Below are 18,675 nucleotides of genomic sequence, written 5' to 3'. Positions count from 1 at the left end.
TATAAAATTTCTTGTGCCTCCACAAGAAACTTCGCTTCAAAAAGGATTCTGCAAATGAAAACGTTTGAGAACCTCTGGTATTGATAATAGGAATTATGCAAACTTCAAAAGAAAAGCTTGATTTTCGTAATTTACACTATCACTCTTGCAAACCTTTTTTAGTCTGAAATGTTGGCAGATAGAAAATCCGTAACTTTTGGGAAGCTGATTGTTTATCAATACCCTAATAACCCTCTAGATTAGAGGTAAGAATGCCAGGTGGGTTTTTACATGGAGCCAAACTTCAGCTTCCTACCCAGCAGGAAACATGGTAAGAAATGCCCAAGAGTTCAACAATCTTGGAGGAAGTCTGTGATATGGAAATGTGTACTACCTTACAGGAATTTATTTTATTACATGTCTATTCTTCCAAATAGTTAAAGGTTAAAACAATAAAATAATGTGAAACCCAGAAACATTTTTAAACAGGATAAAACAATAGCAAAATGAACAACAGAGATATAATGCAGAGGTCTCGTACCATTTGCAGGCCTAAAATTCAGAAACATAAGGTTCTTAACTGGCACTAAAAAGCCCATGACAATCCACGGCAGGGATCATATCTCACAATTGGATACTAGCACCTCATCTTAATAGCTACCCACTTGATAATAATTAGTTCTACTTTTCTTTCAAAACATGATATAGCTCCCACACAAAGATGAAATGTTGACTACACATGAACTGCACTTGAGAATATGTTCTTGTGCTCTGCATACTCCTCAGTTGGGATGCTATAAATTTATCTTCCCCAAATCCTCCTTGCTATAAAATTCATGAAATCCACATAAACGAGGACATATTACTAGGATGTGAAACAGCCTCACTCCAAAAGCCTGTGGCAGTGCAAGCTTTATTGTAGTTTCTGTTAGCAAGTGCTGATGGATTTATGAAGACCTTCATTAAATGTCTGTTTAAAGGATATCCGCTATCACCCGCTTGTCTGAAGGGAGGGAGGGGGAGAGAAGAAGAACAACAACAAAAATCAAAGCCATCCCAACTGAACAGAGATACAGGTGTTAACAGTTTATTGCAGCCTGGTAGTGATTAACTGGCCACTTAATTGCCAGTGGTCTTGTTAGAACTTAGGCCCAGGAAAAAGAGAAATATGTCATGTGCAGATTTGGAACATGAGTAATATTTTTGTTACAGTAACCATTCCATTTTTGGCATCCAAGATCATCCAACTGTATTTCAGCTATTAAAAGAAGCATTTCTATTTGAGTTGTAATGCCTTTGTCTCTTAAAAGTACGGGAGCAGCTTGCCCTTCCATCTGTTTGTTGCGCCACTTTCATTCTCTCTGTAGAAAGTGAAAATAATAAGCAAAATCTGTTTATTAACAAGATGATTTTCCTTTGCCTGCTGCTGAAAACATTGGGAATTGAATGCAGCCTGTGAAACACTGTTGTAGAATGAAGTACCTTTGGAAAGAGTAGAGAATACCAACACAACTATCCACCTAGTAACCTAAGCAGGAGATCTGGGTAATGGCTTTATAAATCAAATATCTGTGCCTTGGTCTACTCCCATTTAGCAGAATAAGATAGAAATGAGATAGTAGAATTCTGAGATTGTAGAACTTATTGTACCATATCAGAAAGTGGGTGGAGAAATCCAATTTTGTATAAAAAATAAACACTCCAAGTCTAAAACTATGGTGGGTTATTGCTATATTTTCTGTTTTATGTGCTAACCTTTTATTTGCAGAGAGAGGTGTGTGTTTATTTGTTTAGCATGGAAACAAATCTCTCAAGAATTGCACTGCAATTAGATGTAGTACAACCAACTCCATGGCCTTGGGGTTTTCCATGTTATTCTGCCACATTTACAGCTCATTAGTGATCCAGTAGTAACAGATTGTTTCCATGTTGGTGAACAGTGGATCCATTCTGAGTTTGATTTGAACTTTAAAAAAAATCTGACAAAACCAATTAGGAAGCTAGGTCTCAGCACCTTTGACAAAGTTCATACTAAAGCTCTGAACAGATTAAGAACCCCGCTGATATGGAAGCCAGCATTTCAGTGGTGACAGAAAATAAAACTTACTATACTTTAGTGGCTAAACAAAAATCCAAGGAATTGTGAGAATGACTAGATTCTCTTCCTTGCCTGTCAGAACAATAGATAATCGATTTCCTGGCAAAGCCGCTGTCTCCATTCAGCCTACAGAAGGTCAATTTCTTTGTCTTTGAAAGTGGACTCTTTTTATAGAAGCCACATCTTCCATTCAAGCACTGAAAACCCTCTGTGTAATCAAACTAATCTGAAGAGACAAACCAAGGATCTGCTCCGATTACAGTTTTCATTCTAGCTTTACTCCCACACCCAACCTCCAGCTTCTAATGGGTATGAGAATAGGATGTGAAGTATTTGTTCTTTGATCAGATGTATATGCCCAGTTCTAGCTAGTAATTTACCTCTTCTGTCCTAACTTCATTGTTCGTCTTCAAAAATGCACAGCCCTTTCATTAGAAGAGATTGAGAAACAGAATTAGCTGAATCCAATTTATTTTGTTTGAATAAAGTAAAATTGTGCACTTACAACACTGAATCGTATTCATCTCCTTTTTCCTGTGGCAAAGTCCTATATTCTCTAAAATAATAATTTTCCAGGAGCCACAACAAGAAACCTCCAAGAAATTCTTAGTTGTCAACTCCTCTGCTCAGGTCTTGCAAACTCACAGTCAAGGCTCCTCTCATTGATTCAATCCAATTGTTATGCAGTTTTCCTCTTTTTCCTACTGACTTCTCCTTTGCCAAGCCTTATGTTTCTTAAGAATCAATGTCTTTCTATATCTGCCAAAAGGACAACAGCTCCAGTTTAGTCATCTTGACTTGTGTCCGTTTAGGCTTGATTTGCTCTAGGATGCATTCATTTGATATTTCAGCAGTCCATTGTATCCAGAGAACTCTCCTTCAGCACCACATTTCAAATGAGTTTTCTTCCTCTCAGTTTTCTTTACTATTCAGCATTCGCAGCCACATGGAAATTAAAAATTTGATGGCATGGACACTCTTGACTTCAGTATTCAATGAAAAAGCTTTATTCTTTCATAGGTACCTTTCCAACTCCATGTCTTCTGATTCTTGACTATAGGTAGGATATCTATGTTAAAATCAATTGGTTATCGTGGAATGGTGGCTATCTTTCAAGCTTGCAATTTCAACATATAATGGTTAGATAAAAGGAGAAAAAAGACTATATATGCTGCCTTGACCTTGAACTCCTAAGAAGAAAAGAATAATCGAAATGTAACAAATATATGATTGAGTGTGTCTTGGATGATTGTGTCATCACGAGGTTTTCATGGCAAACAACATTCAAAGATAGTTCATTAATGCTTCCTTCTGTGCAGTACTAGCAAATGTCTGCTATGATGCCACTACACTGCCTCTGAGAGATCTTCCTCCATGTCACTCCCACTATTGCTGTTGCCAAATAATCGTTTGGCACATTTTGTCTGGTTCCTCACCAGAAGTATGCTTAATACGGGAAACTTATATTCAGTAGTGCTACCTTTAGCCTTCCCATTTTCCTCACAGAAGCACACAGAAGGCAGTATGAAAAAGCAAAACCATATTCCAGATGGATATACTCACCCAAAGAAGCCAAGCCACAGAGTCTGCAAGACTTGAGCAGGGCTTTTGATAACAAGCTGTTCTTGGAGATCTCTCATTCATAGGGTCACCATAAGTCAATGGCATCTTGTCAGCTGTTAACAAATCTGGGCTGATTTGCGAATCTTCCTGGCATGTAACACTGATTTTGCCTGATATTGTACTTAGGAGGAGCACAATATGCATCTATCTGTTTTTGTAAGAAAGATGCAAGAACAAATTTAACTGATCTTGATTTAAGTAGCTTAATTGCATAAGATTCCTAAGCCAATATGATGTAGTAGCTTGAAGATTGGACTGACTCTGGAGACTAGAGTTTGAATCCTTGCTCAGCCATGGAAACCCACTAGGAAATGAAAAGACGATCTTCCTCTCAAGAAATTTTGCCAAGAAACCCAATGATCACTGTAAGTTGGAAACAACCTGAAGGCACAATAACTTTCATCTTCATAGAATTCCTTTTACTATGCCATTGTATTAGATTTCTATGTAGCTGAGAAGACATCTTCACCTCTACTTTGAGTGTTTGAATGTCCTCAATGGCTTTGGAGTGCTCTGACTCTAGAAACTCCTTGATTGTGGGGCAATTTTTCCTCTCCTCACTTCTACAGTCCTATCCCCATATTCCTAATAATAGGTTTCACTTCTAAACTTCCTGGTCACACCAAGGAAGATAATATCCTTGCCTCTAACTCTCCTTCCTTTTTCATGTTGTCTGTGAGAGCCAGATTTATCTCACCGGGACAAAGCTGTAAAAACTGGCAACTTACAGAACCAAGAGCAAGGTTGCATTAATCATTACACTAAGTATGCTGTCGCACATGGCATCAGCCAAATGAACTCAATCACAGCTACCAGCTCACTTTTCTCACAGAGATTAGTCCAAGGAAAAGGAAGATAGCACTTAAGCTATTTTATATTCAATGCTGTGAGGAAAAACATTGGACACTGATAGGAACAGATGGGCAAAGGTTGTCAGGAACCAGTGAGCAGACAGTAGCATTAACTAATGTGAGTGGTGAAAGGATGAAGAAATCATTCAAGTAATGTATATGATAAGATGACAGTCAGTCCTCCACATTTTTTGGTTTGACTTTGGAAAATTTAATTATTCACAAATTTGATCAATACGTTACTTCCTCCAGTGGTGCAGTGGGTTAAACTACTGAGCTGCTGAACTTGTTGACCTAAAGGTCGCAGGTTCAAATCCAGGGGGCGGTAAGAGCTACGCTGTTAGTCCCAACTTCTGCCAACCTAGCAGTTCGAAAACATGCAAGTGTGAGTAATCAATAGGTACCACTCTGGCAGGAAGGTAACGGCACTTCATGCAGTCATGCCAGCCACATGACCTTGCCAGATGTTCAGCTTAGAAATGGAGATAAGCACCAACCCTCAGAGTCAGACTTAATGTCAGACTTAATGTCAGACTTACCTTTTTACCTAGCAATCTAGGTTCTTCAGTCCTCCCAATGTTGACCAAGGAACCATGTTGGAAGACCTAGAAGTCCCTAGAAACAGTGACCGTGTTTGTTCTGGGCCTATCTATCTAAGTTAAAACACACAATCTATTTACAGCGTAATGAGTTACTACTCTGTGATTGTCCCCGGGGTCATCTAGGCAGTTTGGAAGAGTAAAAATGGACTTCTGATCATGTTTTATTTAGGTTTCTGTTTTGATTTGAGGTTTTTGGAACTGTGTGTGCTGGGAATGTCCTAGGTGAAGAAAAATGCCTTCTGGACTCATTGCAGTTGCCCAATTCTATCAAAAAACTAATACCAGGTGCTATTTCAAAGCAAAGAACTGGCCAGACCATTCCTAAGAAATCCCTATGAAAAATTCATAATGTCACTATAATTTGACAAGTGACTTGAAGGTCACACACACCAAACTCCACCCACTTCAGAAGAATTTAGAGAAGTACCTTCTTTGGGCCACAATTCCGAGATAAGCCATCAGGGCCCCTCTTTGTAGTCCGAAAAAGGAACATTTCCAAGCTCTGCACCTGGGACAATAAAACTATACTGTGTTATGAAGCCTTTGAGGGGAGATGGTGTCTCAGGGATGTAATTATGCGGTAAAGAGCAAAAACTCTACCCACTAAGTGATTTTTTTTCATGTCCCCCACATTCCTTAACACTGCTATAACTTATAATTTCAGTTCCCATCTGAAGAAGTAGGCATATTATATCCATGAATGTTCGTGTTATTTTTTTAGGTCTTAAAGGTGCTGCTACATTACTTCTCCCTTTTTAAAATTTCAGTTGAACATTTCGAAATAGAGCTCAGACATCCAAAGAAAAGGGGAAGAAAATGTGCCAAGAAAATGTAAACACTGCACACCTAAAAGCTCCGGGTTTCCAATGCTTCACCCTCTACCAAACTAGAAATTTGGGGACTGAATGGATATCCAAGGGGCAATCATTGGGGAGCAGAATTCACACATACCCCTCAGGTATCAATCTTCACACCAATAAACAGCCCCAATAAGGAGCACTGGAGGGGGATTTGGGGGTATGGATTCCTTTTTGCTTTCCCAGGGAAGTCTGGAGCCTCTGAAGCAAGTGGTGTGCTAAAGGAAGAGGAGAGGGCAGAGCTGGAAGGCAAACGTCTCCTCTGAAAGTACCCCTGCCATCCAGCCTCTATGCAGACATCCTCATAAATGGCTTTTTCTGACAGGACTTTCTCCCTAATATTCAGGTGGAATATCTTTTCCTGTGGGTCGATTCAGCTACTTCCTGTCTCTGAAGCAGCAGAACAAGCTTGCTCCACCTTCAACGTGACATCTTTTCAAATTCAACATGGTCACCATGTTCCTTCTTAGCCTTCTTTTCTCCAGGCTAAACATGCCCATTTCCCTTAACCTCATAGGACAGGGACTTCAGATCTTTTACCATCCAAGAAGGATATCAGCTAGAAGTGTCCCTTTTTCACAAATGTTCCAGCTTGTTCAATATCCTTCTTGAATTGTTTTGCCCAGAACTGGACACAGTATTCCAGATGAGCCTTGACCAAAGCAGAATAGAGTGGGGCTCTGACTTCAGCAGACACTCATCCTCATCATAGGGCATCCCTCATGGCTGAATATGATCATCTTCCAGGGGTACAGTCCAGGCAGTGGTGTCGGTAAGTGACTGTTACACTCCCCCTGCAGACACAGGTTCACAGCTTGGAAGTTTTTCTGAATTCATCGCTGAGCCAGGAACGTAGATTTCGATGGTGGCTGGGGGAGCTTTCAAACTATTAAAGTTTGCATGTCATTTGCACCCGTACCTTGGGAAGTCAGACTTGGCCACAGTAGTCCATGAATGTGTTGCAGTAGTCTATTCCCAAACAGACTACTACAACATGCTCTATATGGGGTTGACTTTGAAGTCTGTTTGGAAGCTCCAATTGGTCCAACGGGCGACAGCCAGACTCCTCACTGGAGTGGTGTACAGGGTGCACACAACTTCTGTTATGCCAGCTCCACTGGCTGTCAGTCTGCTTCCAAGCACAATTCAAAGTGCTGGTTTTAGTCTATAAAGCCCATGGTTCCAGACCAGCTTACCTGTGTTAACGTATCTCCCTCTATGAACCATCTCAGGTGAGGGGAATGGGGGAGAGGGGTGTTGGGCGATACATAACTAAGGAATGTATAAAATGTCATTTAAGGAATATTTACTTTTGAAATAATGTATTTTGAAATAAGTCCTGTATGGCAAAATTTTGTTAAATAAAAAGAAAGAAAAAATGTGGCTACATTCCTGCCAGAGCGGTACCTATTGATCTACTCACATTTGCATGTTTTCAAACTGCTCCATTGGCAGAAGCTGGGGCTAACAGTGAGAGATCACTCTGCTCCCTGGATTTGAAGTGGCAACCTTTCAATCAGTAAGTTCAATAATTCAGTGCTTTAACCCACTGCGCCACCAGTGGCTCGATCTAATCGATAGTTATCTGTTCTTGTTGTTTTAGGTTAGGTTTCATATGTATGTGAGGCATTACATTTCATCATAAATATGTTGGAAATTACTTTGAGTCCCCTGTCCCGTCCCCACTCCGCCAGGTGGGAATGTATTTATTTCATATCAAAAGCAATGTATAAATTAGTATAAAACTGATCAATATAGAAGGAGCGCAGGTGGCTAAATATCTTTTGGCCAAAAACGGGCAACAGCAATGGCATTGTCTGTAGCCTCCAACAATTCTTCCTCTGAACATGAGGCAGGGCATAGTGGGCAAGCATACAGATGTGTTCTGCTCCACAGTCACACAAGGTGTGACAAGGTGTGGGATTCTTTAAGGTAGTGCCATTTTGCCAAGTTGTCTTTTGATCTGCCCACTTTGGAGTCGCCCAGGAACTTGCAAGTTGCCCATGCTTGTCGAAGGCTTTCATGGCCGGAAGCACTGGGTTGTTGTAGGTTTTTTTGGGCTATATGGCCATGGTCTAGAGGCATTCTCTCCTGACGTTTCGCCTGCATCTATGGCAAGCATCCTCATATAAACCCTTTTGCCTAGTTCCAACAGACCTCGCTACCTCTGAGGATGCTTGCCATAGATGCAGGCGAAACATCAGGAGAGAATGCCTCTAGACCATGGCCATATAGCCCGAAAAAACCTATAACAACCCTGCCCATGCTTGGTTTGCCATCCAGTTGGGATTTCCTGGTCTAGCTGCCCAGAGAGATACCCTTGCTGTTGCTGGAGTGGTAGTTCTCATATAGGTGAGAAAAGCGGTATACAAGTGACATAAATAAATAAATAAATATTCCGGATCTGCGTGATCTTTCGCAGTGAGGACACACATTTCCTGATAGAAGGCGATTCCGACAAGGGTTGGCTTGACGGCGGGTTTCTCCTCCAAATCCACAGCAGGGTTGGGAACTCCTGGCCTCCACTGAGAACTCTGAGTGCCAAGGCTTCCCAGTTCTAGGTGTTTCATAAAATCATAAATCATAAAATCATACAGTTGGAAGAGACCTTGTGGGCCATCCAGACCAACCCACTGCCAAGAAGCAGGAATATTGCATTCAAAGCACCCCTGACAGATGGCCATCCTACCTGTGTTTAAAAGCTTCCAAAGAGGGAGCCTCCACTACACTCTGAGGCAGAGAGTTCCACTGCTGAACGGCTCTCACAGTCAGCAAGTTCTTCCTCATGTTCAAATGGAATCTCCTTTATTGTAGTTTGAAGTCATTGTTCCACGTCCTAGTCTCCAGGGAAGCAGAAAACAAGTTGCTCCCTCCTCCCCGTGACTTCCTCTCACATATTTATACATGGCTATCATATCTCCTCTCAGCCTTCTCTTCTTCAGGCTAAACATGCCCAGCTCCTTAAGCTGCTCTTCATAGGGCTTGTTCTCCAGACCCTTGATCATTTGAGTCGCCCACCTCTGGACACATTCCAGCTTGTCAATATCTCTCTTGAATTGTGGTGCCCAGAATTTGACACAATATTCCAGGTGTGGTCTAACCAAGGCAGAATAGAAGAATAGCATTACTTCCTTAGATCTAGACACTATGCTCCTATTGATGCAGGCCAAAATCCCATTGGCTTTTTTTGCCGCCACATCACATTGTTGGCTCATGTTTAACTTGTTGTTCTTTTTCACACGTACTGCTCTCGAGCCAGGCATTGTCCCCCATTCTGTATCTTTGCATTTCATTTTTCCTGCCTAAGTGGAGTATCTTGCATTTGTCACTGTTGAACTTCATGTTGTTAGTTTTGGCCCATCTCTCTAATCTGTCAAGATTGTTTTGAATCCTGCTCCTGTTGGGCTATCCCTCCCAATTTGGTGTCATCTACAAACTTGATCATGCCTTCTGACCCTTCATCTAAGTCATTAATAAAAATGTGGAACAGGACCGGGCCCAGGACGGAACCCTGCTGATGGCACTCCGCTCCTCACTTCTTTCCAGGATGAAGAGGAAGGTTTAATGGACGAACCTCTGGGTTCGTCCATTAAACCAATTACAGATCCACCTCACCGTAGTTTTGCCTAGCCCACATTGGACTAGTTTCCTTGCCAGAAGGTCATGGGAGACCTTGTCGAAGGCCTTACTGAAATCCACGTACGCCACATCCACGGCATTCTCCACATCTACCCAGCTTGTAACTCTATTGTGTTTCCCCATCATTCCACAATGTTTGTTCCATATATTGTTTTAAATCTCTTCCCATGCAGTCTAGAATCGCGTTGGCTTTGTAGGCTGCTGCATGGGCCCCTGGGCTCTTGTTCAGCTTGTGGTCTGATGAGGCTCCTGGCTCCCTTTGGCCTGTGCTGCTGCCAAGCCAGGCTAAGTGGGGGCGCCTCAATGACGCCCAAGGGTTGGGGGGGGGAGGCGAAACGAGGGGGGCTGGCGTCGTGGTGGTGAGCGTCCTCCACGTTACCTGCGCGCCTCCTCCGCCCAGCCCGGTCCTCCTCGGCGGCGGCGCTGCTGCTGCTTCTGTCATCGGAGGCTGGGCCGAGGAGGCAACGAGGCGGAGGCGGGAGGCGCAGCGAGCAGCGAGGCTGAGCGAGTGGGAAGCCGACCCCCCCCCCCCTTCCTCCTCCTCCTCCTCCTCCCGCTTGCCTTCCTCTCGCCTGGCTAAGCAGCCGCCGCGGCCATGACCGACAACATCCCCCTGCAGCCGGTCAGGCAGAAGAAGCGGGCGGACAACAAGCACCGCGGCGGGTAAGGCCTCCTTCCTTCCTTGCTTGCTTGCTTCCTTCCTTCGCCAGCCTCCTAGTGGGACCCTCCCTGGGGCAGCCCACCCAGCCTTAGCGGGGGCGCCTAGGTTCCCACTGAGACCAAGGCGAGGAGGAGAGAGGCTCAATCCCTCCGCCACCCCGGAGGAAATAAAGGGGGGTTGGTTGGCTCGAGCGAAGCAAGACTGGGGGCAGGGTAGGGGGAGGCATTCCCAGCCTTCCCAGTGGGGAAGGTGAGGAGGGACTCTCCACACAGACCTCCCCACCCAGCCCCACTTCTCCTTCAAGCGCTCGGAGGCCTCCCCGCTTTCCCTCTTCCTTCTCCCAGCCAGACCCCGAGAGAGAGAGAATGGGGGGGGGGGGGAGAGGTCAGCTTGGCCGGGATGTCACGCCGTGCGGCCTGGCCTTGGAGGGAGGGAGGGAGGGGCGGGAAACCATCCAGGCGGAGCGACCCTCGGGTGCGGGCTGCCCCCACCCCCACTCCCAAAGGAGGATTCCTGCTTAGAGGATGGCCAGAGAGCCTCGGAGAGAGAGCCCTCCCCGGTCTTGAGGAAGGACTGAAGCGGCTGAGGGAATGGGAGCTGACAGGTTGCTCTTGACGCCATTGTCTGTGGCACGCCCAGGCTGCGCGGCTGGGAACCAGGAATGGGGAAAGGAAGGAAGGCAAGGAAGAAGGGGCAAAACGGTGGCTAGGTCGTCTCTCTATCCCAGGACTGAGCAAATCTGGGCCCTCCAGGTGTTTTGTTCTTAAACTCCCACCATTGCTAACAGCCTCAGGCCCCCTCCTCTTCCTTTTCCCTTTCCTTTTCCGCTTAAGCGGCTGAGGGAGGGAAGGAAAGGACCTGAGGCTGTGAGGAATGGTGGGAGCTGGAGTCCAAAATCCCTGGAGGGCCCAAATTTGGCCGTGCCTGCTCTAGACACTGGCCAGTAAGGGAATGGAGGAGGGAAACCTTAAAAGCACCCAGAGCTTCAGTTGTTTTGTGGCTGCTTCTGTATTGTGGTGGTTATCACACCCAGAGGGAAACAATAACCCCCAGTTGTGTCAGAGGCCACATTTGGTGAACTCATAACATCACCACACTCCAGCAGGCCTTCTCTAGAGAAGTAAGTAAAGGGAGGGAAACCCTAAAAGCACCCAGAGCCTCAGTTGGTTTGTGGCTGCTTCTGTACTGTGGTGGTTATCACACCCAGAGGGAAACTATAACCCCCAGTTGTGTCAGAGGCCACATTTGGTGAACTTATAACATCACCACACTCCAGCAGGCCTTCTCTAGACACTGCCCAGTAAGGGGAGGGAAACCCTAAAAGCACCCAGAGCCTCAGTTGGTTTGTGACCACTTCTGTATTGTAGTGGTTATCACACCCAGAGGGAAACAATAACCTCCAGTTGCGACAGAGGCCACATTTGGTGAACTTATTACTTCATCACACTAGAGCAGGCATGGGCAAACTTGGGCCCTCCAGGTGTTTTGTTTATCAACTTCCGTCGTTTCTAACAGCCTCAGGCCCCTTCCTCTTCCTTTTCCCTTTCCTTTTCTGCATAAGCAGCTGAGGGGGGAAAGGAAAGGGCCTGAGACTGGAGGGCCCAAATTGGCCCAGGCCTGCTCTAGACAATGCCCAGTAAGGGAATGGTAAAACCCTAAAAGCATCCAGAGCCTCAGTTGGTTTGTGACTGCTTCTGTATTGTGTTGGTTATCGCACCCAGAGGGAAACAATAACCCCCAGTTGTGACAGAGGCCACATTTGGTGAACTTATTACTTCATTACACTAGAGCAGGCATGGGCAAACTTGGGCCCTCCAAGTGTTTTGGACTCCAACTCCCACAATTCCTAATGCTGGTAGGCTGTTAGGAATTGTGGGCGTTGGAGTCCAAAACACTTGGAGGGCCCAAGTTTGCCCATGCCTGCTCTAGAGAATGAATCTACTTTAAATCCGGTTTCTGACTCCTGCAGAATTCAGAGGTTTGTAGTTTAGTGAGGCTGTTAAAGGCTCCTCCCTAAACTACAAACCCCAGAATTCTGCAGGAGACAGCAACCGGATTTAAAGTGGATTCATTCTCTAGTGTGCTGAAGATTGAATGACCCCATCCTAAACTGCAGACTCCAGGACAGTTCAAGGGTCCCATGGCATTATCATCCATTGGTGTGAAAGGGCTCCAGCTTGGTCCATAAAGGCCACAGAGGAGCCACTGGGGAGATTCCCCTGGTAGTGCCTTGTGTTTTCTGATGACATCTCTTAGGAGCAGGTGGTTGATACTTCCTGCTCTTCTGTTGTTATTGGTTTGAGCATTGGGTCAGCTCCTTTAGACCAGGGGCCCTCAAACTTTTAAAGCACTGGGGTGGTTCATATCATTTGGGAAAAAAATGCAATGTTTTATATGTTTTAATGTGCATTTAATTTTAATTTTTAACTGAAGTGTATTCTAACTCTTTGTTGTCCAAAGGTATCGAATACTTGTCATATGTCAAGCTGCCTTTGGGGTAGTGAAAGGTGGGATGCAAATAGAGTAAATAAAATAAAATAAATAAAAACATGAACGCATTACTATGCACACTGCACATGTCTTATTTGTAGTGCAAAAAGAGAAAAGAATAATTTAGTATTTACAATGAACAGTGTGGGCCTGCTTTTAGTGGATGAGATAGAAGTGAATTAGGATTGTTGTTGTTGTTGTTGTTGTGTGCCTTCAAGTCTTTTCAGACTTAGGGCCACCCTAACTCTAAAGTATAGTCCAGGGCAGGGTAAATAACCTTGGAGGGCTGCATCTGGCTCACGGGTCTTCATTGGAGGACTCCTACCTTAAATTATTGCTATGAATTAGCAGAGTTGAGTTTTGTTTTCTAAATGGTATCAATAAAGGTGTGTTTTCACCATGGAGAGAACCTTGGCTTTATGTTTTGTTGGATAGGTTATCTTTCAGTGAAAGTGCTTTGCAAGGGTTAATTTCTAAAAAGGTAATTGCAGGTGTTAAGAACAGAAAAAAGCTGGTTTATACTGAGTCAGGCCAGGCTGTTTTCAACTCTTGACAAAAATGGCTTTTTGGCAGGCTACCAGGAGATCCTTGGTCTGTGTAGGAAAAGAGGAAGGACTCATTATAGGTTGGTTGACTCGGGAATCTAGGAAGGTCACTACCTTAAGTTTTTAAAGACCTGAGTGAACTCTTGATAACTGGGATTTTCAGAAGTCTCTCATTGCCATAAATCAGTGTCAACATGATGGCAAATACTTGTATTGCCTGATGGTCTTCCCTTCAAACAAAAACAAACCCTGCTCCTCCATGGTTTTCAAAGGCAGAGGCGATACTTATCTTGAAATCATATTTAGAAGGTCTGACCCTGAGCCAAGAGGCCAGAAATGGGAGTATGTATGTTCAGTGTATATTATTAGTGAAGTCGGAGAGGAGCCATCCAGTTTCTATCTTGGTCCCTTTGCCCATCTTGTTGCATGAGGCACCTTGATCTTGACCTTTGGAAACCCATGGATTCCAAATATAGTAAATAGGAGAGGGCGACTTAAAACTCTGTAGCTGTTTTGGAAATACAATTCACAGTCTTTCATAATTTGTTGGGCTGAGTAGCACTGATGGGAGTTGCAGTGTAACAACATCTGGAGGACCACATATTACTTCCCCTTGTTGTAGAAGCTGGCAATACAGTATGGCTCCTGTATCTGTGGAACTAATGTACATGGTTCATTTATCCAGGGCTTCACTTACATACTTAGGGCATCCAGTACAAGCTATATCATCTTCTAAGTACCTCCATCATTTGTCCCATTGAAAATAATAGGGTTTCCTATTATCTGCGGTTTCATATATCTGCATGAATTCAGAGAACATATTCCCCACGGATATGAGTGGGTGAGTGGGCCATACTATATTTTGTCATTAGAAAGTCAAATATACTGTGGTCTTTCTGTGAACCACCTGTGTCTTTCTGTGACCAATTGGATTGCTCCCTGTTACTGTTTACAATGTAAGGCATATGGAAGAAAAAATCAGGAAGGATGTTTTACTCATCTGCACCCTATACATTCTTTTTAAGGGTGTCTTGTCACCCTCAGTTTATACACCTAAGTATTTCCATATATATCATTAATTTAAGTGTCAAAATCTTCTTCTGCTCATGGAAAGAGGGAATATTCCAACCTGTGTGAAACCTATAATGCCAGAGCAAGTAAATCAGAGGTGTGATCATAAAATCCTTCAGATGTTATTAGTCTTAAAATCCTAGCAGCCCTTGTTTGTATAGATATTAGAAATGCAATTCAATGAAACCTGAAGGGCCTCATGATCCTTACTCCTGTTTTAAATCAAAACTCTGAGAAAATCTTTAAAGGATAGTGTCATATAATACTGCTGAGCATATATTTCATCACCAAACACTTCCCTTGTTTTTGAGGTAAGACAAAAGCTCTTGTCTGGAAAAAAGAATCACCAGTGCCTGGTGCTACTGTTCAGTAAATATGTGTATGAGTTAGACTGTAGAATGTGTCCAGCATCCATGTTACAAGCCTTTGAATAGAGCTGACATGTATACAATTTGTACTCAAAACATTTATTTCTCTGTGACTGTGCCTTCCACAGAGTGCACTGGGACAATGTAGGTACATATGTACTGTTTCAGTCTTCAGGTGCATTTGCAGATATAGTGGGCACATCTCTCTCCACATCTTCTGTAGCAGTGATTCTCAACCTGTGGGTCCCCAGGTGTTTTGGCCTACAACTCCCAGAAATCCCAGCCAGTTTACCAGCTGTTAGGTTTTTTTAGACCTAAGACATGTTGACTTGACAAAAATGTGTATTCACTTGCATTTATTTATTTATTGTACAGGCACATATGCATATATTTATTAGGTATTTACTACTTTTCTATCCTGCCTTTCCAACAGTGAGTTCAAGGCAGGAGATACAACTCTCTACCCTCCCATTTTCACAATCCTATCAGACTAAGAAAAGTAATTGGCCATGGACACTTAGTGAGTTTCATGATTCAGAGGAGATTTGGACCTCGATCTCACAGTTTCACCATACTACACTGATTCTATACATGGGCAAGCGTAGAAGAATACAGGGAGAAGTGGTCAAATGTTATTCCATAAAGAGGAGGATGTCACACAACAAAAATTATTTAAAGACAGATTTATTTAAAGGACACATTGCTAAGTGCTGTAGGTAAACAGCCTAGTATTAATCATTATGTACCTCTAGTGAGATCAGATCCTATAATTTTAATTGTACTCATTTAAAACTCATCTGTGCTTTTTTGTTTTCACTAAAGCACAGCATATAGGCTAGGTATGAACTGTCTGATCGTGCTGATCGTGTTGTTGAACTGCAACTCACCATTGACCATGCTAGCTGTGGTTAATGGGAGCTGCAGTCCAACCTGGAGGGTCACACGTTTCCTACCCTTGATGTAAGCACATGATGTGTGATTGAATCAAAGATTAGTCTGAAAATGCATGCCCTTTATATATCTTTAAACAAATGAGTCTGGTCTGTGGGAGATTGTATTGGGTCCTCATGCATGCTTCCTCTGAGCTTCCAATAGGAAGAACCGTAAAACACTATTAAATTCCATCGACTTTGGTGATGGATTTGAGTATGTTTATTGATTCCATTATTCCATCACATCCCTCATGTTTGATTCTGGCTTGCTTCAGTCATAACAGGAAACCAATATTTCCCCATCAACTCTGAACCATTTGTCTTTTAAAGACAAACATGCTCACTTTTGGTGGATTTCTTTGCAAATATAGTGAAATATCTCAATGTATGTTCTGAGAAATATTACTGTTCTGCCACTTATTGGTTATTTATTTGTTCTTTACCTGCTTGCTTATTTGGTGGCATTGTGCAGAACTTGAAAAGAAGGTTACTTTTGGACTATAACTTTCAGAATCCCCAAGCAGCTGTGTTGGGAGTTCTGGGAACTGTAATCCTACAGTGTAACTTTTCTGAACTCTGACCTTACTGTGTATCTGTATGTAATTCTTTTGAGTCGTGCTGACTCAGTTTTTCCAGTGCTTGTGAAGAGGTAGCTAAAATTGCAACACATCTTAAGTCAAAATTAAAACAAAACAGGCAAGAGGGATATAAAATTCAAGGCAAGGCTTCATTGGAGGATGGAGGCACTCCAAGCATGAGCCCAATAGATGAAAGGAGAATGCTTGTAGAAAGATAGGAATACAGGAAAAGGCCAGAGAACAGTGATGGCTGATTATTTTCACTCAGTGGGGAGATTAATGTGTTTCAGATTTTAGTTGAGATTTGGAAGGACTTCTGCAGAATGGGTGACACCTGAATTCAGTCGAAGAGTCTTCATAGACCACAAGCTAAACATGAGTCAACAGTATGATGAGACAGCTAAAAAAGCCAACACTATTCCAGGCTGCATCAATAGGAGCATAGTGTCTATATCAAGCCTGCACATCTTGTGAGTAGTAAGGGGCCAAAATTAGATAGGCTAAGCCCTTGGAGCTCCAGCAAAGGATCACCGCCTTGTCGGGGCGCTGGAGCTTGAGCACCTCAATGATGTCATGAGAGAAACCGTGAAGGGCCACCCAAGACGGGACGGTTGTGGCAGAGAGGTCAGACCAAGCGTGATCCCTGGGGAAGGCAATGGCAAACCACTCCAGTATCCTTGCCAAGAAAACTAAATGGACCAGTACAACCAGAGATATGTCGGTATGCCATTGGAAGATGGGACTCCCAGGTCGGAAGATGGCCAAAATGCTACTGGGGAGGAGCAGAGGATAAGTTCAACTAGCCCCAGATATGATGACGCAGGTAGCTCAAAGCCGAAAGGAAGGCTAGCGGCCGACGGTACTGGAGGCGAACGACTAATCCGATGCTCTAAAGATCAACACACCATAGGAACCTGGAATGTAAGATCTATGAGCCAGGGCAAATTGGATGTTGTTATCGGTGAGATGTCAAGACTAAAGATAGACATTTTGGGGGTCAGCGAACTGAAATGGACTGGAATGGGCCACTTCACATCAGATGACCACCAGATCTACTACTGCGGACAAGAGGAACATCGAAGAAATGGAGTAGCCTTCATAATTAATAAGAAATTCGCTAAAGCGGTGCTTGGATACAACCCAAAAAATGACAGAATGATCTCAATTCGAGTGCAAGGAAAGCCTTTCAACATCACAGTGATCCAAATATACGCCCCAACCACAGCTGCTGAAGAAGCAGAAGTAGATCAGTTCTATGAGGATCTGCAGGACCTACTGGATAATACACCAAAAAGAGACATTGTTTTCATTACAGGAGACTGGAATGCCAAGGTGGGAAGTCAAATGACAACTGGGATCACAGGCAAGCATGGTCTGGGAGAACAAAATGAAGCGGGACGCAGGCTGATAGAATTCTGCCAGGAAAACTCGCTGTGTATAACGAATACTCTCTTCCAACAACCTAAAAGACGGCTTTATACATGGACCTCACCAGATGGTCAACACCGAAATCAGATTGACTACATCCTTTGCAGCCAAAGGTGGCGGACATCCATCCAGTCGGTGAAAACAAGACCTGGGGCTGACTGTAGCTCAGATCACGAACTTCTTATTGCCCAATTTAGAATAAAACTAAAGAGATCAGGGAAAATACACAGACCAGTTAGATATGATCTCACTAACATTCCTAGCGAATATACAGTGGAAGTGAAGAACAGATTTGAAGGACTAGATTTAGTAAACAGAGTCCCAGAAGAACTATGGACAGAAGTCCGCGACATTGTTCAGGAGGCGGCAACAAAGTACGTTCCAAAGAAAAAGAAAACCAAGAAGGCAAAATGGTTGTCTGCTGAGACACTGGAAGTAGCCCAAGAAAGGAGGAAAGCAAAAGGAAACAGTGATAGTAAGGGGAGATATGCCCAGTTAAATGCGCAATTCCAGAGGTTAGCCAGAAGAGATAAGGAACTATTTTTAAATAAGCAATGCATGGAAGTGGAAGAAGACAACAGAATAGGAAGAACAAGAGACCTCTTCCAGAAAATTAGAAACATTGGAGGTAAATTTCAGGCAAAAATTGGTATGATAAGAAACAAAGATGGCAGGGACCTAACAGAAGCTGAAGAGATCAAGAGAAGGTGGCGAGACTATACAGAAGATCTGTATAGGAAGGATAACAATATCGAGGATAGCTTTGACGGTGTGGTGAATGAATTAGAACCAGACATCCTGAGGAGTGAGGTTGAATGGGCCTTAAAAAGCATTGCTAACAACAAGGCAGCAGGAGATGATGGGATCCCAGCTGAACTGTTTAAAATCTTAAAAGATGATGCTGTCAAGGTGATGCATGCCATTTGCCAGCAAATATGGAAAACACAAGAATG

General features: G+C 43.4%; 1 protein-coding gene across 1 annotated transcript in view; it reads left to right on the top strand.

The window, feature by feature from the left end:
* The first annotated feature begins 10,098 nt into the window (after positions 1-10,098).
* ATP9A (ATPase phospholipid transporting 9A (putative)) overlaps positions 10,099-18,675 on the top strand; it is a 97,788-nt gene continuing 89,211 nt past the window's right edge. The window contains exon 1 of the mRNA XM_060772099.2: positions 10,099-10,312. Within this exon, the coding sequence (XP_060628082.1) occupies positions 10,245-10,312 (68 nt within the window). The 5' untranslated portion in view covers positions 10,099-10,244. The remainder of the gene's footprint in view (positions 10,313-18,675) is intronic.

The sequence above is a fragment of the Anolis sagrei genome, chromosome 4 (genome assembly GCF_037176765.1).
Source record: "Anolis sagrei isolate rAnoSag1 chromosome 4, rAnoSag1.mat, whole genome shotgun sequence".
Classification (NCBI taxonomy): Eukaryota; Metazoa; Chordata; class Lepidosauria; order Squamata; family Dactyloidae; genus Anolis; species Anolis sagrei.
This window is presented reverse-complemented; position numbering and strand designations above follow the sequence as displayed.